This window comes from Limulus polyphemus, unplaced genomic scaffold, assembly GCF_000517525.1.
Source record: "Limulus polyphemus unplaced genomic scaffold, Limulus_polyphemus-2.1.2 Scaffold1604, whole genome shotgun sequence".
Lineage (NCBI taxonomy): Eukaryota > Metazoa > Arthropoda > Merostomata > Xiphosura > Limulidae > Limulus > Limulus polyphemus.
The window spans coordinates 145,853-169,896 of NW_013667214.1; the positions used below are offsets into that span (position 1 = coordinate 145,853).

The following is a 24,044-nucleotide window of genomic DNA, read 5'->3' on the forward strand; positions in this document are numbered from 1 at the left end:
ATAATCTTGTTTTCTTGTGCCCAATAATGCATAATTTCATTTGATAAACACGTTTAGATTGAATGGTAATTTATAATCAGTCACAAGAACGTCGAATCTGAATCACTTGAAAAAAACACGGGGGTGCTTAACTTTTTTCCAGGTGTATATTATTTACTGTATTAAATTTTCTGCATCTTCTTTTCTATTTTAAAACAAAATATACTAAATTATTTACTTAATTTTCAGATATTTATTAAAATAAATCAAACTGTAATAATTTTCTTGTTTATTCTTGATGTCTATTCTTATTCTCCAAATCCAATTATTTCTATATTTTGTTCTGTTGTTAACTATTAAACTCTTGTTTAGTTTCACTTTTTGCCTTGTTGCCTTTCAACTCCAAATATGCTTTATTATTGGGTGCAGGTTGGCCCTGTGGTAGAGCTCTAGATTTTAGTACTAGTGAGCTGGGTTCAATTCCATGCAATACCAAAAAATATTCCCTTCCTTCACACTGTGGATGCATAATAACAGTAATAATCAATCACTTAGACTGAGTGACAGAGTGCTACTAACTGGCTGCATAATAACAGTAATAATCAATCACTTAGACTGAGTGACAGAGTGCTACTAACTGGCTGCCTTCTCTCTCATCAGTAGTTTGAAGTTAGGGAAAGTGACAAGTTATTATTAGTAGCTTTGTCATAAATACAAAGTACATATGCATTATGTTTTTTTCCTTCTGTTTACATTTTCTGTCGCCTTCCTTGAATTCATTTTTTCTTTTATTATGTGAAGTTACTGCACCTTAATTTGGTCGTCAATTCTCTTTCTTTCAGCTTTCTTTATCTTTGATATATTCGTGTTCTTTCTCTTCTTTGATATACTTATAATAATCACACTAAGTATAGTTTTTCTATTCTTCTGCAATTTTGCTGTATATTTGGTTTATCTTTTTTTATAAGTGCTTCCTTCTGTTGTTTTTTTAAATATTTTTTTCAACTTGTTCTAGTTGTGTTAGCATTAAATAGACTTTGGAACTTCAAACTTCATCAGATGTGTATTTCTTTTCTTGCCTGCATCTATTTTACTTCGTGTTTAAGATTATTTTTTTTTGAAATTTCCGTAAGACATTGCTTTAGTCATTTCTTTCATTTGTAATATTTCTTCTGTTTAGTTAAATATTTTCCTTATGTTACTAACTGCCATATCCAGCTTTACAAACTTCATATACCATATCTAAGGAGGTGTATTTCTTGACATTAAATAAAACTTTGAGACATTTGTATTTCTAATCTAATAGTCCAGTTCCTATATTTACCCTGAATTCTTTCTAACCTAATATTTCAAATCCATAGTCAATGATTGACTTAACCAAGCATTCATATAGTTTTTTCTCATCCCATGTTTTATTTTTAAAGCACTCCTAATTGCATTTATGACCCATTGCACCTTCACTTCTGTCTGTTTTAGATGTTCTTTGACATCATTTCTGTTGTTAGTACATCATCTTAAGATATATTTCTTTACCAGTTCTATTTTTTTGTCCTTTTCACTCCCAGCTTTCATCCTATATTTCTTTTGTAGGTCAAGGCTCAGGAGTTATTCCTCCCCCTCCAAAGCCTACAGTTACACAGTCCACTTCAGGTGACATGCCAACAACAGCAGCATCTGATATCACTGGACAACCGTCCACAACTAGGTAAAACAACTTTAGATATTATCAGGCTTTGGCTTGGCTTCAAACTGGAAAATTATACTTCTGATCAGTAAATCACAAAGACATCTTGATCTTGATTGTCTTATTACAGTGTAAAAAGTTGAAGTTTAATGTCCTCCTTGTTTTTATTTATCTTATTTGATATGTCTTGGATTACTTTTATTGCTGTTTAATTCAATTTTATGATAGGGAGGGATTACAAGGTCCTACTTTGGGAAAACGAGTTTCAAGTAGTATATTGTATTAGAAACTTCAGAACTGTACACAACAGTTTACAAACACATCTGTTCTCTTATAGATGATTTTAATGTATATATCATATAAAAATCATAGATCAACATATGTACCAAAACATATTCCATCTATATGCATCAAGAATAATGACAATAACTTATAGTGACCAAGTTTACTTCCATTTGTCGATTGGGTGCCGTAACCTAATTATGGTATATGATAAAACATATTTCAAATCCAAATCTCTAATAATAGGCTTTCTTTAGTTTGTGCATAACTTATCAATGGTGGTTTTGGAGTAAGATAATGAATTTTTACCTCTGCTTTGTTACTTTTCATCACAATTTTGTTTATCTTAAAAATCTACTGTTTCCATTCTCAAAAGAAGATTATTAAAAAAATACTAAGTTAACAGGTAGTGTCATTTTTATTAGTACTGAAATGTTTGATAGAATTTCATTCAGTCAATTGATTGTATTGGGTCCAAAAAATTTTATATTGGTTATCTATGTTTTGGACAGCAAGTCAGTTACTAAAGTTTTCTCTTTCATACTGTGAATAGTTGTTCTAATCATGTTAAACTTTAAGGCAATTTTATATATTTATTTTTTCGAATACCATTATCACTTCATCTTAAGGTTATAAAGTATTACTATTGGAGAATTTCAAACCTATAATTTTTAGCTGGATAGCAGACTTCTGAAATTTTATATGGAGTCTATGAAAATAAATTTTTGGTATGATTTTCTACCTGTTTTGTTTATACTGGGAAATGAAATATACAACATAAAACTATACTTAGACCTGCTTCCAATTTTCCTTGGATATTTCCATACCAATGTTGTAATTGATAAAATATTATTTAAAAATTGCTTTATTTGCAAGATTAATGTTGCTTTTTAGAAAAATATTCTTTAATTCTCAAAACTAGAGAAATTAGACTTTCTGTCAAAGAATTTGATGAAAAACAGTATTTTTAGAAACCACCTATCACTGCCAGCTGTTGATCCTATACAGTTTGAAAAATGTTGAAACCAAGGTTGTGTTGTTTTCATTACCTATCACAGAGGACCCAGTATATGTTTAACCAATGACAAGATCATGAAAGGCTTAAGAATTCTTGTGTTGTTTTGGTAGCTCTATAATTAATATGTTTTGGAGATATATATTCTCATTTGTGACTTTTATATTGTAATTATTCAGAGATGGATAAGTGCCAGGTCTGACAGTTTTAGGCTTTTTAATATGGCTGTGAGACACAATAATATCCCTCATATTGGGTTCTAATAATCATGATCTCCTATATTAAAAAGAAAATACAGGTATGACAAAAAAAAGGAAGAATAAATGTGTTTACATATGCTTTAAAAATTTGCATTTAAACAATTTCATTATGTTACAAAATGTTATTTTATTGTCACGCAATCTTTTCTAGCTGCCTGAAATTACGTATGTTAGAAGCCAGCATTCACTGTTACTGCAGGTTGCATGCTGTTATGAGTTACTGCATTAGTAACCTGTGACTTTATGAAATTTTACATTTTTAAAGCATGCCTAAATTTTTCATAAGCCAAACATGGATTAAAAACTATAATATGGCAAACATTTTATTTTTGGACTATTTTTCAAGAAACGTTCACATAAAATATGTAGTAAGGTAAGTTTTTTGTCACCTTATAATTTGTAGTTTGATCTACATGCTTTTAATTTTTCTGTAAATTCTGAAGAATATCTAGAACAGTGGTTCCCAACCTTTTCACCACCTTTTGTTTTATTTTTTCCCCACAGACCCCATGTTTTTGAAAGATTCCGTCTACCCAACAAGCTGTTTTTATTACTAATAATTAACATGTTTTTCCATATTTCACTGTCAAATAAAAGACATATATAACTGAGTGTGCAATTAAAAGAACAGCAGTATTAAAAAAATTACTTGTTTAATGAACTGGTTAATGTTGCTTTATTGATACTATGTTCCACATTCTTTCCAACGAGAATGCATCGAGGAGCTTAGCTGAATTTTTAACGACTTTTCTCACATACTTAGAGAGCCAGAAGAATTGTGACAGTTATAGAACAGTCTCAGATTTTTACGTTTCTATTATTCTGTGTCTTTCCGTACATTATTTAATTAAAGAAAATAGCTTACGAACCCCCAGTATTACCTTCGTAGACCCCAGGTTGGGAACCACTGATCTAGAATATCATTTATTTACCTATGAGATCAAATTTGAATGTATTTCTGAACTTAAATGTCTTGTTATAAACTCAGCTAACCTGATATTACAACTATGGTTCACCAGTGTACATTACATTTTCTTAAAAATGTGGACTGTATATTTCATAATAGAATATTAATTTTTGAATTTATTGTTTATTCTTTTGCATATTAACTTTAATGGTAAAGAGATATATATGTCCACTCTTAATTTTGCAAATTTTCTTACTTTTCCTAAACTTAAGCATGAAATGGAAACATCCTGTTTTTTAATTGACTAGGAACATTTGGTTTGTGACATGATTTATGTGTAATTAATCAAAAGATCAAAAAAAGCTCATCAACTGGAACTTATTAGAATTAAATAAATAAATATATAAGAAACATTATTGCAGTTACACAGTCAATTTTATTTTTGAATAACATAGAAGTAATACTAAAAGTTCAAAACTATTTGTTTTATAAACTAAGTAAAAACAGGTGGGCTATTGTAATTTTTTTTTAATTAAAGGTTATTTGGTATGATTTCTTGTTGGATGGGTGGGATTTTTTTTTTAAGAAGTAATGTTGGATCCTGGTTTACTTTCTATAATACAAGTAACTTAATGTTGTTTTGTGTGTTTATTTCTTTTGTGGCATGTCAAAAACAATTAAATTTTATATATCTAATGAACTTAAGCAGAATCTTCATCAGAATCACTTGTATCCACATGTAGTGTTCTTTTAACCAAATTATAATTTATCTTGTAAGAGCTTACTGAATAAGTGAGGGCAAAGCCAGGCTTAGGCTCTCTGTGATAGTGGTTTAAAAAGTTTGATAACACAGTGTAATAAAAAAAAGTACAAAAGCGAGTGACGTGACTTGCTTATGAGTTAAAAAATAAAGTACAACAATAAATATTATTATGTCTTACCATGTTATCCCTTAAGCATTATTAGAATATTTTTTGTGCTTGTAAATTTAGCAGTATTATCACTTACTACATTGAAAATTAACTAAGATTAAAGGGAATGTGAATTATTTTGTTGTGCACATTAAAATCATAATTTTAGATCAATTGTTTTATGCACAGATATATTCCTTCTAAATAAACAATGTTTGAACGTGTATCATTTATAGCCCTGATGACCGATGTTTGACAAATTATCTAATAATATTTATATAATAATATAATAGCCCTGATGACCAATGTTTTACAAATTATCTAATAATATTTATATAATTGTACTTTCTTTAATGTTGCTGTTTAAACAAGATAATCCAAAACAATTTGATGCTTATCTCTAAAGCATATTGAAAAACCTATGTTTTTCAGTTGTAATTTCTTTAAACTTTCTTTAGTACGATATATGTTTCTCTTTCTGTTTGCCTCTTGTTTTTAATTTTTCTTTTAGTAAAGGGACTGTTGGAAGTCACTCTAATTTAATCAACATTAAGTGTAGAATAAAAAGAGAATAATGAAAAGGAAGCACAGAAAATTGTTAAAATGAGCCACATAATTGTTATAGCTTAGTTGAATCTAGTGTTTTTCACGAAACAATTAAAAATACATGAGTTACTAAAATTTACTTTGTGTATAAAATTGACAGAAAGATGAATACAGTTTTGTTCTAGGTCAGCAAGCTTAAAAAAAGTATTTGTTTATTTGAGAATTTTATAAAACAGTACAGTTTAAACCTTGAAAAATTATCTAGTTGTTACTGTGAATTTACAAAGTGGAGAAGAATGTTAGAAAATGCAAGAAATGAGTTAGACGTAATGTTTGTAATTTTTTCACTTTTATTTTATTTTATTGTAATGAACAGAAACAGAATTATATAGTGCAAGGAAAGTTACCAATTTAAAAAAAAATGTCATCTAATATGATGTCTTAGATTATTAATAACAGGCACATTGTAAAGTTTATGTTAAAATTGTTAGGACTTTGAAATTTCATTTGTGTGGTTGGTAGAAGGCAAAAGTAGTAAGTCAAAACATGGTAATGTTCCACTGTGTAGGCAGTTGACATCCGTAAAAAAAGTTTAAGTTGGAGTAATAGTTCCTAAATCAGTGGTTTTATGAAAATTTTATGTAAAAATGCTGTCCTTTTAATGGCTTTATTCCACAGAATAATTGAGTCACACAAAAAAAGTGGAGTGTGATGGTCATAAAAAATATTTTTAAATTTTCAAAATAATATTGGTCACTTATTGAGTTACATAAATCTTAATGTGTGTGTGGGTGTTCCAACTTATTGAGTATAATGTGCCAGAATAAAAAAAAATAAGGCTGAGTATTAATGACAAATGTAAGTAGCAGTTTTGAGTTAAAACAGTTAGCTGTATTGATAACTTTCATTCATGGTAAATTGAGTTAAGGTTTCATGGCAAATGTTGATTTTTCTTTCTTTTATTATTATTGTTTTTGTCTTTGCCATATTGAGCTAATGGCATCATTCACGCCAAGCAGTAGTATTACAGCTTCTGTAATTATGTAATTCATTTTGACTTGAGCTTGCTTGAGTTAAAAGTATCATGCTTAGCATTCATGAAAATTTTGTAGTTATTTTCTTTACTTTTTTTTTTTAACTTGCACTGTCTTGGGAACTTAGACGAAGGTAAGGGCATCTTCCAGATAATTGAACATGACTTCTTAATAAAGTGAATGAATTTGATGTAAATTTTAGTGTTTTGCCTTGCTTTTAGTGCTTGCTGAGTTTGTAAATAATTTAAGGGAATCTAGTATGTGCATGTAGAATGAAGCCTTGTGACAACAGTGTAATTGTGTAGCATTTTCAACAGATACCCTTTTATTAAATAACATTCTTTTTTTTAAATCGTACCTGCTTCCAATACAAATTTACAACAGGTAACAACTAAAACTTCTGTCCTTCTTTTCAAAATGTCTTAGTTTTTTTTGTTAATAGACTCAACATAACAATGTTCAGATCCTTATCTCAATATAAATATTTTGTTCAACTGTATATAGTCCACAAATAACATATTACATTGCTCACTAATTCTCTTAGTGATGTTGCAAAAGTTTAAATGAGCATTGTTTTTAATAATTGGCTATAAGTTATTTAACGCCTTTGGAAAAGGAAGTGTTATGAAAGATATTAATTACATTTTTTTTTCCTCTTTCATAATATAAATACATGCAAGCTTTGTTGTTGTTTTATTTCGTTATTTTTAGAACCATAGTTCTATCTTTTCAGTACATTAAGTTTCATCTAGTTGCACCTTTTTTAGATTAAGAAGAAAAATAACTTTGTTCAGTAATGCTGTTTTCCTTTAGAGATCAAGTTTCTTGTTCATGATCTTCTTGCTGGTTATTGTTAAATACATCTCTCAGTAGTTAACACCAGAACATTTACGAAAAATACTTTTCCATTGTGAGTTCTTTAATAGTGGACCAGTCTTGCATAGTACAAAGTAATCTTTGTAACATAGATATATTACAAAGTTTTGTGCACAGCGTAAAGTGCAAAGAATTTATCAATTATTTTTGAAAATGTTTATATGTAGTGCTTGAAAAGCATTCCAAGCAGTTAATTATGTTATTTAAATCTGTTTGGGTATTTCAGATTATGTCTTGTGAAGTACTTTTTATCTTGGTAAAATATTTAATTGTTTAAACAAGTTTTTGCATCATCCATAACATTTTTTGTTTTTATTTTTCCTGATACAAATATATTTAGTTGGCAGTATGCCATGTTGTATTACTATCAGTTATTTACTATTTTTCTGCAGAAGTTGTTAAATCTGGTATTTTTTTCTTGAAGGACAGTAATTTTCTTAAATAAACCAAGCATGTATAAATTCATCTGTAGTTTCAATACCAAGATGTAAGACTGAAAACTAACTTTAAAAGTAAAAAAGAGCAATCTTCTGAATATATTTTAACAAGTAATTAGTTCAACACGTAGCAGTATTTTCCAGGTGAACAGTATATTTCAAATTCAGTGGCTTAAAAGTCTATTTGGTATGGAAAAACAAATTATATAAGCATATAAAACTTAAAAGTATTCACACTTTTTTATACAGGATATTTTAATGATATGGATATTTTTTAGTTGCATTTACACTTGAAAAAAACATTGGGCTATAATTTTAGCATCTTAACTAACATGCTATTTACTAACAGTTCATTCTCCGGTACTACGAGCCAGGGAACCAGTCAAGGCCCACCTTTACTTCCACAGGGACCCAAAAAAGAACCACCACCACCTCCTCCACCTCGGCCCCGCAGCAATCATGCTCGCAGTTCATCCTTAGACCTGAATAAGTTTGGTGAGCAAATTGCTGTTTTTTTAACTATGTAATGCAATCTACACTTAACTAACATCATGAAAAAATGAATAGATTTTGTTCAAATTTTTCAAATTAGAATGATCTTGATATCATTATACCTATAGCTATAAATAAGCCCAAATAATCAGTGAAACAACACTTAGTATCAAAATTTCAAAATCATGACATTAAATAGGTTATAATGGCATAAATATTACATGGACTGTTTATTTTGTTTGAGTATTTTTTGCAAATTTTAAGAATATCTGTGGGATAAAGAATTTACATATTACCTTTTCAAGTGTTTCTGTGAACCTTATTAACTCTGAAGTGAAGAAGAACCAGTGTACTTTGTCTTTTCAGTATAGACTATAAACTTGCTAGCCATCTCTTATCTTGTTTCACAATTTCCTTTTGAACTTGTAAATAATTCATTTTTTCTACATTTATATCACTTGCATTTCTTGCACATCTTCTCTTACATAATTCTAAATAAATAATCATTTTGAAATTTTATCCCTATTAAAGATTATTTACTTTTTCATGTATAGGTTTTCAAAAGTTAATCCTGTTTGCAAATTGGACTTTGTTTAATAGGAAAATGGATTCAAAATATACAAACTACAAAATATATTATCCCTTGATTTCAAACTGTGTTGGTGGTAAATCCTTGTAATTGAGTCGTGATGGCACACTCTTCAAATTCTGCCTTATTGATTTATTTTTTCAGATGTTTGTTTCAAGAAGTTATCAATGCATCTATCGGTAATTTGGTTGTTTTTAGTTAATCTATGTGTGATTTTCATATAGTATTATGACTAATTTGAGAAAATGGTATTGAGATATTTTTAACTAAATCTTATTTTCCAACAAGTATTAAGTAGAATTCTCTGCAACAACAGCAGAGTTCTTCGAGGAAATTTACAAGAGTTGCAAATGAGAGATATTTCGACTAAGTGTTCTTTTTAATGTAAGAATTAATAAGCTGGACAGAATTTAGACAAATAAACAAAAAAGGCAAACCTCATGGTGTGTACTTCCTTTCTAGTCATTGTTTTGTGTCAGAGTTTTTTTTTCTCTCATGAGGGAAGACTTCAACACCAAACACAAACAGTAGAAAAGCAGATCTTCACTAAAAATGGAACTAGGAAAGAACTGGATAAAGAAAGTTTGCTTGGATTTCAAAGATCACATGCTTTCTTTGTCCAACAGAGTGTCACCTCTTGACCTTTTTTTTTCCTGACAACATGAGCTATCAGATTAAGTTGACATCATAGTTTGGACAGCAAAGAATATTCCAGTTTTCACTAGTTTAACCGGCCTCAAAATACACACTGAGATATCCTTGCAGGCAGAAGACACATCATCGAATAAAAGAACATTAGGCTAAAGTTATTAGAATAAGATAATGGACCCTGGACCATGTATTGTTGCCATGACAGAGCAGAACTGATTAACAATTTGGAATAAATAATACTATATTACTATAGACAGTAGGGGAACATGGTATGCCTACATACCACAGTATCATATTTAAACAAAAACACAACCAATATCTCCAGGAAAAAAAAATAATTGCTGAATATTTCAACTATTAGCCTTCTTAGGAGCCTTACACCATAAATGGTCAGGTAGAGGTATAACTGGAAGTTTTTTATGGAAGTATAGGTTACATTTTTGTTTTAATTTGAGTTCAGTAGTCTGTTCACCGGTTAAGACTTTAAAAAAATGGTATCATCTTTACTTTTGTAATACTAATAATACTATCGTTTTTTCACTTACAAAGAAAGTTAGTCTTAACTTCTTATTTATTAGTTTTTCTTTCTTTTTATAATAAAGTCAGCTTTTTCAAATTTATATAGGATGCAAGATAGGAATAGCTTTATCAACTTGCATTGTTAAATTGTAAATAGTTGAGTTTGTTTTCTAGTATGTTGTGTAAGGCAACTAAAAAAAAGTTTTAATTAAACGTATCATAGTTTTATTTGATCACTTAATCTTTTTTATAATGGGAGGAGATTGATGATGCATATTTTTGTATTAGTAATATAGATTTTCAATGGAGGTGATAACTTTTTTGAGTTATGAATCAGACAAAAACCTTGTATTCTTATCAGGAAAGACAATGCCACACATTCTGGGTGTTCCTCCTGCAGTTCCCCCAAGAGCATCTCCTAGTACAGTAAGTTCAAAATATACTTTGAGTCTTCTTGTATATTTAACATATCTGTATATTAATAGTGATAATTTGATAATTGTCTATTTTAACGTTTCTAATTATTATTTAATCAGAGAAAAGCATAGTTTAAATTTTTGTTCTGCTACAACATTGACCTTTAAGACGTAATGCAAAATTAACTCATAGTTTCTTTTAACTGTACATTTTCTAATTAAATCAACTGAAGAACACTGATCTTCAATATAGTCAACTTTTCTTTTAGCATTTATAGCATTTTCTTTTAGGTTCAGTTAGTAGCTTTAAATCAGTATTAAGACTATCTTTTGTCATATGTAGTGATTTTAATCAGATAAACTCATAATAAACTCTGGTATAGGCAGCCCCAAGGAAAGTTGGATCTCAGGATGATAATCACACTAATTTAGGTGATAATGAAGAATTTGCAGATTTCTCACAGTTTGTGGAAACAAGAACGGAAGTCACAACTCATGTAAACCATGTTTCGGTGAAGGTATGCTTAGCATCTACGTACAAAGTGATACAAAAAAAAGTTAAAGTAAAAATAAATGAAGCAAAGATGTCGGCTAGTGCTGTTTCTTGTGAAAATAGTGTAATATATGAACTTCAACAGGTTTGTCCTGCTTACTCGGTAATTAGGCATTGACATATTGCATTAATTCAAAATCATTCCAAATTGGAAATAAATACTCAACTCTCGCAGGAAAAGAAAATATTATTTGCCATGGGTGAGTTCTGCAGTTCCCATAAACATTCTTAATTTGATTTTATTTATAAAATATCTTGATTGTAATATATGATGGAGTCAAGAAATTAGCGTGTGTGTGTGTTGATTGATTCTTATTAAGATTACAAGTAAAGTGATGTTTTTGAAGAGTATCTGCACTAACTTGGTAAACACATTCTCTGGTTTTCACAGATGTTTATATTCTCAGTTTCTTTCATAATAGGAAGCCTATTTGAATAACTTGTGTTACAACCAGCATATTTTTGTTTTATGTTTTAGTCAGGTGCTTTTGAAGTTTATAAGAAAACTCCTGAGTCAAGTAAGTAACAAAACTTTTAGTTTTAATTTACTTTTTTTGTTTCGTGTGGCATAAGTTCAGTGGATAATGTTGTTCAGGAAGCAGTGTATTAATTCTTAAGAGAGATTTTTTAAATGTTTTGGTAAAACAGAGCTAAGCATTTCATAGCTTGTTTTTTGCAGGAATGTGTGAAGTATTGAACATACAGAAATTTTAATAAAAAATATCCGGAGTAGTCACAGCAATATTTCAAATAAAGGAAAACAAAACCTTTTCATTATGATGCTGTTAGAAATTACTACCATATCTATGGAAGGTAGATAATGATATGGTACTCTATTGCATATCTGTAATTGGAAGGAGTTCACTGTAAATCCTTATATTATTATATATAATGATATGGTACTCTATTGCATATCTGTAATTGGAAGGAGTTCACTGTAAATCCTTATATTATTATTTACATTATCTCTGAATCAGTGCAGTTTTAGAAATTTTCATTTATTTACCATCCATTATCAATTTATCTGTCACATAAAAAGTTTTTGAAGAAGTCACGTGAAATATAACAGAATTACTGTGCTTAATTTCTTTATTAGGGGATTTGCTATGAATCTCTGTATATTAATAGGATTATGGTTTTATAGAATATCAGTAAAATGTTTTAATATATACAAAGTGTGAGATACCAAAGGTGTAAGTAGACAAATGAAAGTAAATAAGTAAGGAAAATGTCAATCGTAGTGACGTAAGTTTAGTAAAAATCTAAATTTAAAAAAATGTATTAAATAAACTAAATAACCAAGACATTTGTAAAATACACATATTTATTTAGAAAGCTTTTATTCTGTAGCAACACAATGAAATTAAAATAAGTTATATAGCTTGTGTGCTGCAAAAATGTTTGAATTTTATTAAAAAATGCTTCAAAAATATAATTATAGTAGTAACTACATATATGAAGTTATCAAACTGTATTTTGGTTCAGAAGACATTGAAGAAGTAAACACTGACATTGATTTGCTAGCAAAAATATATGTGTACAAATATTCCATCGTGTGTAATTTATATTGTAAATAAACACACTTCTTTGATAACTTTCTTTTAAAAAAAAAAGCAGAATTTTGCATTAGTAGTGGTATTGGCTTTTAGTAAGTGGAACTAATATATTGTATTTGCAAGTAAAAATAGGATAAGAATTTTGTTTTGTTTTTTTCCATTTGAACTCATTTCTTTCAAAGTAGGTACAGTGGACCCATTTTCTAAAATTGTATTTGGTAAAGAATTACTAAATGTATCAAAAGATAAGTATACCATAGGAAAAAAAAAAAGGAATTCTTAAGACAGGCAAAGCATTATGGTTAATGGTTAGAATGGGATTCATACAGAAAAAATAGGAAGGTTTCTTTGATGTCAAAAACGTCATTATTTGTGCTACTGTTGGTCTTGACCAAGAGCTGGGTGATTAGTCCGTATGATGGACTTCCTATGAATATCGATTACATGGATTTGTGTCACATCAAGTAATCTGTAAATTGAAACTACAGTTAAATCATTTAATGTGAAGAAAATAATCAATTTGTGTTTATGGATGAGGGTATGAACATAGTTTCAAATATGGTACCCCAAGTATCCTGAGTGGCGCTTGAAACTCAAAGTCAACATCTGGTGAATGTGATCTAAATGGACATGGTTCACCAAAGTTGTTTTTGTTTACAAGTTCTTCATATTTTTTATATTTGAGTGAAACATAGCTGAAAGACATGAATACAAGTTGGAAAAAAAAAAAAACTAAATCAATGATGTTATCTCCAGATGGCTCAACAGTAAGTTTGAAGACTTATAATGCTAAATTTGAGGTTCAATCCCTGCAGTGAGTACAGCATAGATAGCTCATTTTACAGTCTTGTTCTTAACATTAAAAAGAGAAATTAATGAAGTTTTTAAAGAGAGTTATGATAAGTTTTAAAAACTGAAGTTTTCAAATTAGGTTTAGTTAAAAGATCAGCAAAATTACAGCTCCTATAGTTGCAGACAAGTGTTTTTTATGTTTTAAGTTGTATACAAAACACTGGAAAGCCTTTGGAAGCATCTGTACAATAAAAATTATGTATGATTGTTTTGGATGCTCTGAAATTTTGGAACTTAAAATGAAATAAATTCCAAAGCACACAAAGAACTTTTTTTTTCGAATTTCTGTTGTTGTTTTTTTGTTTGTTTGTTTTTCAAGTTCATTGGACAAAATTTAATTTGGCTTATACGTGAAGATTCTTTACATATTCATTTGAATATGATTCAGGTTTTAAGTTCAGGGATTATGAATGTTTCCTTGATTTGTTGTTCATATTCACTGGTGGTTTGATTTATAGTTTGGAAATGTCCTAGAGTAGGTTAATCATTTTCTTTATGCACATGACAGTAAATATGCAACGTGTCACTTCTCTCGTAGTAAGAAGAGGGAAATTGTTTATGTTTGCTCTTGTAATTTAATTCAGTAGTAGTTAGGGAGACTGAAAAGTAAGATTAAGTTTCTTGTTTTTAATTTCTCTGTAGCTACGAGCATACAAAGCATAGTTTATAATTAGCTTAGTTGACTGTTGCATATTATTATATGTGTGTTTCTTATTTCAGCCACAGGAGACATTGTGTCCAGTGCATCAGCAGAAATTGTAAGTAGTTACTCAGATTATGTACTTGTTTTTTAACATTTTAAATTTAGTTTTACTGTATATTTGAATCACTCACTATTTGTAACTCAATAGTACATCTTCAGCCATCAGAATTTGCAGGATCCACCTTCTGTTGTACTTCTGAAGTGAACTCTCATGTAAAATTTGTTCAAACTTATATCTTTTCCCCCCTCTGGGAAAGTTTTTCGGTTGATGCTGGAAATCTTCAGTAACGTGATTGTCACAGTCAACCTTTTGTATTAGGTGAAAATTTTCTTAAGTAGCTATTGTCACTTTTTTTACTTGTACAGCAAATCTATGTCAGTTGTGAAGCTAAGAAATCTCTGAATAATAAGAGGTAATATAAATTTTTAAAAATCCCTGAGCTTGTATTTTTCTGTTACTCATATTATGTATATTTTACCTGAGTTTGTCATAAAGATTTTACCAAAGGTTTATTGGAAGTCATTTGCAATCTTCCACCACGTTTTACCCCCTCATGGACTAGCAGTAAGTTTACAAGGCTAAAATCCAGGGTTTGATTCCCCACAGTGGACAGGGTGCAGATAGCCCATTGTGTAGCATTGTGCTTAAAAATGAACAACCACTACCACCCATTAACTGTTGTGTAGTTCTAGTGTAATGACTACCTTTAATCAAAAGTTGGAAAATATTATGTTTACGTTTGTATATTAACCCGATTAAACACTATATAGTAAGAGAAACATTATGTGTACTCAGAGAATTTCATCAATTGCTATTGATTGATTCAGAAAGAATTTCTACTTAAGCAAATTCTTTTTGTTCACTACTGGGTACCTATTGAAAGTAATTTTAGTATCTCAGAATCTGAACTTTAAACCATGGGAGCCAAGATTGCAACATATTTTAATAGCTTAAAATTTGTTGTTGTTTTTTTATACTTAAATGTAAAATGGTTTTGTTATTGCTTTTTTTTTATTAATTATTTGAAAATGTGTTTCAAAAGAGCTGTATTTTCATGTTCTGTTAGTTTAAAATGTGGGAATGGGCTTAATTTAAATCTAATCATTCAAGAGAAATACATAAACTCACAAATCTGTAATTTGAACAATCAAATGTGTTTTATTTTATTTTGACTGTAATATTATACTAAGGTAAAAATGTAAATCAGTCATTTTATAAATGCTATTTGGTTTTTCAACAATGAGTTTTTTTTTGCCAAATAGTAAATTTATTAAATAAAAAATGCAACCGTGCTCATTTCGCTATTACATAATTTACATTGATCATACAAGTACGTTAATGGTAAATAATATATATATATATACATATTATTTATGAAAACACGAGTGATACACATGCAAAAGTCACAACGAACAGATAATGACGACTAGATAGTGAATTTATTAATGATATAAAACACACAATAAATAGGAAAGCATATAAGTTGAAGTTGCATAATGTACTAGTATTTTTTATTACTTTACACAGAGCATTACACCTTGTTTTTTAGATACTGAATGTGTGTATAGCTAGGAGAAAACCTTTGTTGATTACATCTCACATGTAAGTTGACAATTTTTGTGGGCTACTGAAATCTTCCACCATCCTGTAGAGTTCAGGAAGACAGTAGTCCCAATTTCAGCAATTTAGCTAGCTCTAGCAGATATGTATGGCTGTGGAGAAAGGCAGGCAATGAATTCCAACAATCATGTTTGCAGAGAACAGTCAAACATGGTGGTGTCAGTATCATGGTGTGGGCAGCCATTTGGTATTTGTAATAAAACAGACCTGTTTTCACTGATAGCCATTTAAATGTTACGGGTTGCATTGCTATTTTACAGAACCACTTCCTACTGCTCTTCCATCGAGATGTTTTACAGTCTCACGTCCATACATCTCAGGAAGATGGTGCCACTTACCACACAGCCAAATTGATAATGTGGAAGAGTGAAAAAGGTATTAAACTTTAGCGATTGATGTGTTTGGAGGAAAACGAAGTTTCACAATAAAAAGGATAATGATACTTAAGATAAACAACATTGTTTATTTATTACAGAAGGGGACACGGATAAAGATTTTGGAATTCTACAGATTCCATCTTCAGTATCTAAAGCAAAATAAAAGAATTACATCATTCCTAAGTAAGTAGCTCCAATACATTGTTGCAATAATGATAATTTACTCAGAACAAAAACACATATAATGTGAAGGAGTAATAAACAAAAATACAGTACATATTAAACAACTTGTGCAATTTAAAGAAAACTGCATTGTTATTCAGTGCTGGTGAAAGTTGTTTGATTGGAGAGTTTCTTTTCTCAGTAATTCCAGATCAGTGTTGACCTTGTAAAGGATGTTGAAATTTGATAATTTAAGTATGTATCCTGTTTTTTCACTATGTTGGTGTATAGAGGAAGTGCAGGGGTTACTCGTATGTTTATTGGGTCTAACTAGTAGATGGCATTTGGTTTTGACAGTATAGAAGGCATTACAGTCTCCACGTGTGTAAAGATGTACAAGCCATGAACAAAGAGAAATTGGGAGAAAGTCTTTAGTACGGAAAAAATCCTATATGCATGATATGGGTTTAAGAAACGGGGTATCAAATTTCAATATCCTTTACAAGGTCAACACTTATCTGGAATTACTGAATAAAGAAACTCTTCATATCAAACAACTTTCACCAACACTGAATAACATGCAGTCTTCTTTTAAATTGCAAGTTTTTTAATCTGTACAGTATTTTTGTTTGTCATTCCTTCACTTTCTATGTGTTTTAGTTCTGAGTAAATTATCATTATTGCAACAACATGTTGTAGCTATTTACTTAGAAATTATGTAATTCTTTTATTTTGCTTTAGATACTGAAGATGGAATCTGTAGAATTCCAAAACGTTTATCTGTGTCCCCTTCTGTTATAAATAAACAATGTTGTTTATCATAGGTATTAAACTTGTGCTGTGGTTCCACAGAGCCGTAATATGAACCCCCCACAGAACAAATATGGGAACATCTGGACAGAGAGCTAATGAAAGCACATCCACTGCCTCTCAGTTGAGGACCACATTCTTCCATATATACCACAACCTGCCCTGAGGTGTTATTCATAAACTGATCAATACCGTGACAAATTGCATCCAAGCAGTATCTAACGAATTTGATGTGTTCCAATAGTATAAAATGGGAAGAAACAGTATTGTAAAATTGCGAATGATTTTTTTAAAGCTCAAACTACAAAATGTGTATTAATGGCATTTCAACTAGACTTTATTCATTATATGTTACAGTTAACTTAGTTTTTTATCAGTATTGTGGCCATCAAACCAACTAGCAATAACATCCTCTGTTTTAATTATTGTAATCAGGTATATTACATGATATATAAAACTGAAGCTGAAAAACATGAACCCTAGATTAAAACTGTTATGATAAGACAGTTGATGAATTGTGGTAGTGAGAACAGGCTTAGAACAAAATATTTTGAAATTCTAATAATGTATTAGTCAATAGGGAATTGAAAATATTACTTGTATTCTTATTCTGATTTTCAGTCACATTTGTGCTGTAAGAGAGAGGTAATGCTTTAAAAATATATACAACACTTGTAAAACAAAAACATATTCAATACAAATGACAAGTTTCTCTCTGCATAGGTTTCAAGTCCCTTGGCTCCAACAGATGACACTATGGCTCTTTTGGTAGACATTAACCAGTCAGATGAAACAGCAGAACGGAAACGCCATCCTTCTGCCCCTCCTCTTGCATTAGCTGCTACTGAAATTAAGTAAGTTGACTGATTTGTAAACCTATAAAAAGAAGTTTGGACAACTTTGTTCAATTCTGTTATTATATAGCTATGTGTAATGACATTTTATAACTTTTCATTTGCCTTACTTACTTTAATCCCATTAAAAATAATAAAAGGAAACATTCTAACAAACTGTTTATGTGAAAAGTCGATAATGTAAAAGTTTATCATAGAAAATTTTCTTTTGTTGATTCATAGTAGGATTTAAACTAATAGTAATACAAATAAATGTAAATCTCTGATAGACTTGTATATTTGGTTGTATGGTAATAAATCAACCGACTAGTTGCTTCACCACAACAGCACCACTTAGTATGGTTATCATCTCACAGTAAAAAAAGTCTTATGGGTGAAAATAGACAGGAATGCCTTGAACTCTTAACTCGGTGGTAACGCAATGGACCTATTAGCCAGAAGTCCTGGGTTCAAGCCCAGGTATTGGATTTTCTCATCACTTATTGGGCTTTTTCACATAAAAAGTTTCTGTTAGAAACTTTTATATTGATAAAAGAGCTTTGTGTATTACTAAAACTATCAACTTAACCAGATTTTACATTGGGTCAGGCCCAAACTGACAACATAAATTTTGTTTATTTACAAAATGAATCTACCTTCTCTGAGTAAGTTATAAAGTTTGGTAAATTACAGAAAGTTTCATTCTTAAGAAGGTTTAGGGTATTATTCTGTTTTTCCAGCTATGCTTGATTTTAAATAAACATTTGAAGTTTCTTTTGTAGTGTAAGCATCTTACTGAAACTTCAGAATTCACCAGTTGGTTATATTTGTTAATATGTGACAGCTCATATATTACGTAAACCGTCCTGTTTTACACAATTTTGGTTGTTTTAAGTATCAAATTAGCAAACCTTATTTCTAAAATTGACTAGTTCTTTTTATGTGTTTTTTGTAAATTCCAAACTAGATCATGTGCCCGTGCCTTGTTAGATATACACGACTGTTTAATTGAAATGATTTAGATAGTTATAAAGTGCAAGTATTAAATTTACTATTTTCAGAAGCAATAATTTATTGCAGGTTTGCTTATGTAACTGTTTACAAATCATGTGTGTAGTTCTATTATTGTGACATCATGTTATTCAATCCTTCTGAATTTTTCTCATTGCTTTAAGTGAGCATTGTTACATCATAATGTTTGCAGAAAATTTTAGGCCTCAGTTGGTCAATATATATATATATATAGAGAGAGAGAGAGAGATGACCAAGTTAGTACAAGTGAAGTTAGTAAAGTAAGACAAAGTTAGTGAGAGATACAGTCAAATAAATCTGGACTGTGTTAGTAAGTTTAGCCATAAAGAGTGTATACTAGCAACTTTTAAAGTGTAATAATCACAGATTGTATTGCAATAACAGAGTAGAGAAGAATAATTTGTCTTGTCAAAGGGTGTTCTAAAGTAATTGAACTCGTCTGTATAGACTCTGATGAAAAGGAGACAATTATTTAAGGTTTTGGATACAACTGTTATAACCAATAGGGTAACAAATTTTTGTACATACATTTGACTTGTTTTGAATATATTATTTTAAAACAAGTGGATTGTGTACTGTCCGTTTATTGTTGAAATTTATTGCCAACAAGTCACAGACACCTACTGTAAAGAATCATGGCCCTATAAAACCTTACATGCCTGAATTATTCAAACTTCTTATAATTGTCCTTTTTTTTTACCTTCTTAGTAAATACTTATTGGTTTGTAAATTCATAATTAACCATTCTATTGGCTTATTTTTTTATTATTGACAAACTTTTAGAAAGGTTATCTAAAAATCAGACATACACACTTCAAAAAGTAGTCATTTACATTTTCCCTATGTGAATTGATGTACCATTTTTTTATTTATTTTTTTGGAAGCATGGCAAAGTTTTTCTGTAATTTAAGGGAAATGAACCTAACTTTGTATGAATTATCTTCAAATAGAGGGCATTTTGTCCTAACTTCAACAATTTGCACCAAATCTGCAGTCATTTTGCACAACTGACCTTTCGAACATTTCTGAAGAAATTAATTTAAGTCTTCAGGAATAATAGACTGTTGCACACACACTCACTAGACATTTGTGAGAAGCAAGTAGCCTTCTTGTGTCATGACATTTTTCTTCCTAATTGTCTCTCAAGTAATATTACCAAACATTTGAGACTTGTTATATAGTTTTCACTAAATGTTTTTTGGAAGGTCACCTGAGGTACAGACATGTGTGTATTCTAATGCAAGATTGGTCATTCTTCTTCTTTTCTTGTAAATGAATTTGCATCTTTTATATGACATTTTTAATAAACATGGGGCAATTTTTTGAAATGATATTCAGTAAGTTTTCTCCAAGAAGCTTCATGAAGTAATGGAGGTGTGAGACCTAGGTTGAGGATATGAGCATCACTGATATGTTTGGTTTGCGATTGTTTGTGTATATATGTATGTACATATGTATATACAAAGCTGTGTGAGGCAACTTATGTGGTTATACATTTGAATCTTTCTTTGATATATTTAAACCAAACTGAAGCTATAGTACTTTGATCCTAATTAATCATAGAAATCATGTACATAAGACCAAATAGTAATCAAACTAATTTCGGTCGTTTGTTACAGCTTGTAATCATGTAACCGTTGATTGCTCCAAATCATTGGAGGTGCAGAACTATGACATCTCCTTTACCATTACACTGCATTTGCTTCATCCCACCTTGCAGTATTCCATTTCCCTTATTATTTGTGCACTTCTTTAAGTTGCACAGGTTTAAACTTTAAACTTGAGCAATAAAAGATTGAATACATATTTCAAGTACAGCAGTTCCAAGCAAATTGAGAAAAGTTTCAAAATTCAAATGAGTGATTAATAGATCTTACTTCAAGAGGCAAAAATATCTTGTTATGAGTTTAAACTGCACACATTTAAGCTAAATTTGCTTCACCATGACCATCTCACAGCTACTTTTTGGCCAGACTGTAGGCCTATTGGCTATTGCAGTAAGTCACTCTGAAAAATTTTCAACAAACCTCACTAATGTTCATATGAATCAAATTTTAGAGATACTCCAAATAAGCAAAAATGTTTTGTTAGAAGTTTGAGCTGTATAATGTCTTGTTTGGTTTACACAGGCTTAGCAAAACCTTACCAGGCACACCAGTAGAGAAATACACCTTCTCAGCTCATTTTCACAAATAAATTATCTTACTACCTGAAATGTTAAACTTGTCTACTTCTTCCTTGTATGTCCTCAGTATAAAAAAGATGGTTCAGTCTTTTCTGTGACATTGTTGTATAAAGTGGTCTTGATCCAAATGTTTTTATTATATGTTACACATTAGCATCAAAGGAATCATCCTGTCCTTGTAGGTTTTCCAATAAAGCCAGTTGTGCATGCTGCCTGTTCTTAATGATGTCGTGGTGATCAGCTTCAGGTGTATCTCTATCATCCCAGACAGTGGAGAAAAGATGCTCATTTGATGACAACATGCTTAAGTGCTTTATCTTGCAGCCTTCTTCTTAAGCATCCACTGATGCACTCAATTACATGAAAGAAAATCAACTGATAGTAGTCGTTTGGCTCAAGGAACCAGTAACTAGGGCCTCCATCTAGTCGCATCTTATCTATGCTTGCCTTTGTGAAATTACACAGCTGAAATTTGTAGTTGCTGTTAACTTCAAAGACATTGTTAGAGAGAAAACAAGACAAAGTAGAAATCAAAAGTTATTCAAATGCTGCTGAAATCCACTTACAGTGCAGACAAAATTGAAGTGATCAATCTTAGCAGGCTGTCCAAAGCTTGAAATTTTATGGTAAACCTTATTTGATAAAGAGAGCAAGTATTGGTTGCAAGTAACTATATCGTGTTATATTGTTTTGGAGAGTCTTGCAGATATAAAACCAATTCTTGTACAAGAACCAAAAAGTCTCATAGCATAGGCACTTCCAATATGCAGTCTTGTATGACTAAGTTTAAGAATGCATCTGGCAATAGGTGTGCACAGCCCAACTTTCAATCTGGTACAAACTTTCAGCAACTCCAGTTAGTTGTCCACTCATAGCTGCAGCCCTATTATAACAGTGCACTCTGATATTGTGTACATTTAGATTAAACCTTTTCAGGACATCAAGAAGAATGTTTGAGATGATTTCTGCATCTCAATGGCATATGGTCCATGCACCATCTTTTATGCCTGCATTGTGATTGTCAATGTTTATATAGCAATGCATAGCTGCTTGGTATGTGAGGTGTAAGCAGTCTTACCAGCGAGTATGGCAAAGAATCCTCTAGCAGTAATTTTGGCTCCAAGCTATTTTCCATCCATCTAGTTGGACAAATAAGGATTACCTATTGTCCTTAGTTTCAGCAGCTGCTTGAAGTTAGAATCATCATTGTCATGTCCACGGATGACAATGTCTTGTCTAACTAAATATTGAAGAGTTGCAAAGATTTCAGTAAAGCATTTTGTTGCCAACTGCCTCTGTTTCGTGGTGGACACAAAGCTGGCCTAGAATGTTTTCATTAGAAACCATATATTAAAACTTGTTAAGTGCATCTTTATGGGCCTGGGTTTTCTGATGAACTCGCATCATTTCAGTTGATTTATGCCACAATTAAAGCCATTTTTGAGAAAGGTTTAATCATCTTTGGCAGCTGTCTTAATAACCTGGTCAAAGAACTTATGACAAAAAACAAACAAAATGCAGCATCTTTGCTGACATCATACTCCAACCACATGAAGAGCTTATACCAACTCTTTTTAAAATGTTCTTTTATTTGTTACTGGAAATAGGCCTTTGGGCTGATTAGGAGCCAGCTGTATTGGCAGACATCTGCACCAACATTAGTAGGCTTATCAATTGCATTAATATTTGCTCTTGCTGGGCTTGTTGATGATGACCTGGTCCCACTGTTTTCTTCCCTGAAGCGAATGCTGTTATTTGTTTCTCCCACTGCAATTTGTGAATCTTCCTTCTCTAAATCCTCATCAGCTTTTGTTGGAAATGGAACTGTAGGTCAATTTATCGTGGCAATGGGTTTAACCCTCGGGATATGGGTGGATAAAACTATGTTTTATAGAGTTATATTCAGAATTTATTTACCCAACTTTATTTTCAATGTATGTCAACAAACCTGGCATTAAAATGTAGTTTATAATTCAAATTATAATATTATGTAAGTTTTAATTTCTGAATTTCATATTTAAATACATTCACAGTGCACATGTTCAAAGGCATGGTATGAATGTATTATCACTGATTAGACAATATAGGGTTTAAGCTACATGCTACTTCTAGTCCAGCAGTTTATCAGGATTTTGTTTGCATGAAACATGTAATGAAAATTTATGATTTATTCTCATGGTTTGACTGAAGTAATCTTATTTTCTACTCTGAAATGTTTAGCTGCAGCATAGCAGCTCATAGACTGGCTCTATGTTTTTGTTCTTGTGATTTTTCAGGTACAATTTTTTAGCTCATAGCTCCATCATCTCTTGACCAATTTGAAATCTAATTACAGTTTTGGACTCAGGAGGTCAAACCCTTTCGATTGATATATTTAACCATTTTCGAGGTATCATAGATTAATTTACTCTAATCATGCCTAAAAGAATTTCAATTTGAAGGTATGTTGGTAAAAATCATGATGAGTAATAAAATAAAATCAGGTATATGTGCACCCCACGCTTGGTATTGCCGGCGCACTAAAATATAGCTAATAAAAAAGAAAAAAGTCTCATACATTAATTTACTCTAATTCTGCCTTAAAATAATTTCAAGTGCTGCAGCTATTGAGGATTCCCTCTTGTTTTGTCACATACGGATCAACCTAATGTAGGATGGAGAAAACTGTAGGGCCTTCCTGGGAAAAAAAAGTCTTAGAAGTTAAAACCTATTGCCTACAAAATATTCCCAGTATATATATATATATATATATATATAGCGTA

At 30.6% G+C, this 24,044-nt stretch overlaps 1 protein-coding gene across 1 annotated transcript in view; it reads left to right on the forward strand.

The window, feature by feature from the left end:
* The window catches only part of LOC106464275 (ralBP1-associated Eps domain-containing protein 1-like), a gene marked incomplete at its 3' end in the record, with an annotated part of 88,806 nt that overhangs the window by 63,469 nt on the left and 1,293 nt on the right, over window positions 1-24,044 (forward strand). Inside the window, exons 14-21 of the mRNA XM_022391982.1 lie at window positions 1,570-1,684; window positions 6,746-6,751; window positions 8,281-8,426; window positions 10,544-10,608; window positions 10,982-11,116; window positions 11,630-11,669; window positions 14,280-14,317; window positions 17,956-18,086. Coding sequence (XP_022247690.1) covers window positions 1,570-1,684; window positions 6,746-6,751; window positions 8,281-8,426; window positions 10,544-10,608; window positions 10,982-11,116; window positions 11,630-11,669; window positions 14,280-14,317; window positions 17,956-18,086 — 676 coding nt within the window. The remainder of the gene's footprint in view (window positions 1-1,569; window positions 1,685-6,745; window positions 6,752-8,280; window positions 8,427-10,543; window positions 10,609-10,981; window positions 11,117-11,629; window positions 11,670-14,279; window positions 14,318-17,955; window positions 18,087-24,044) is intronic.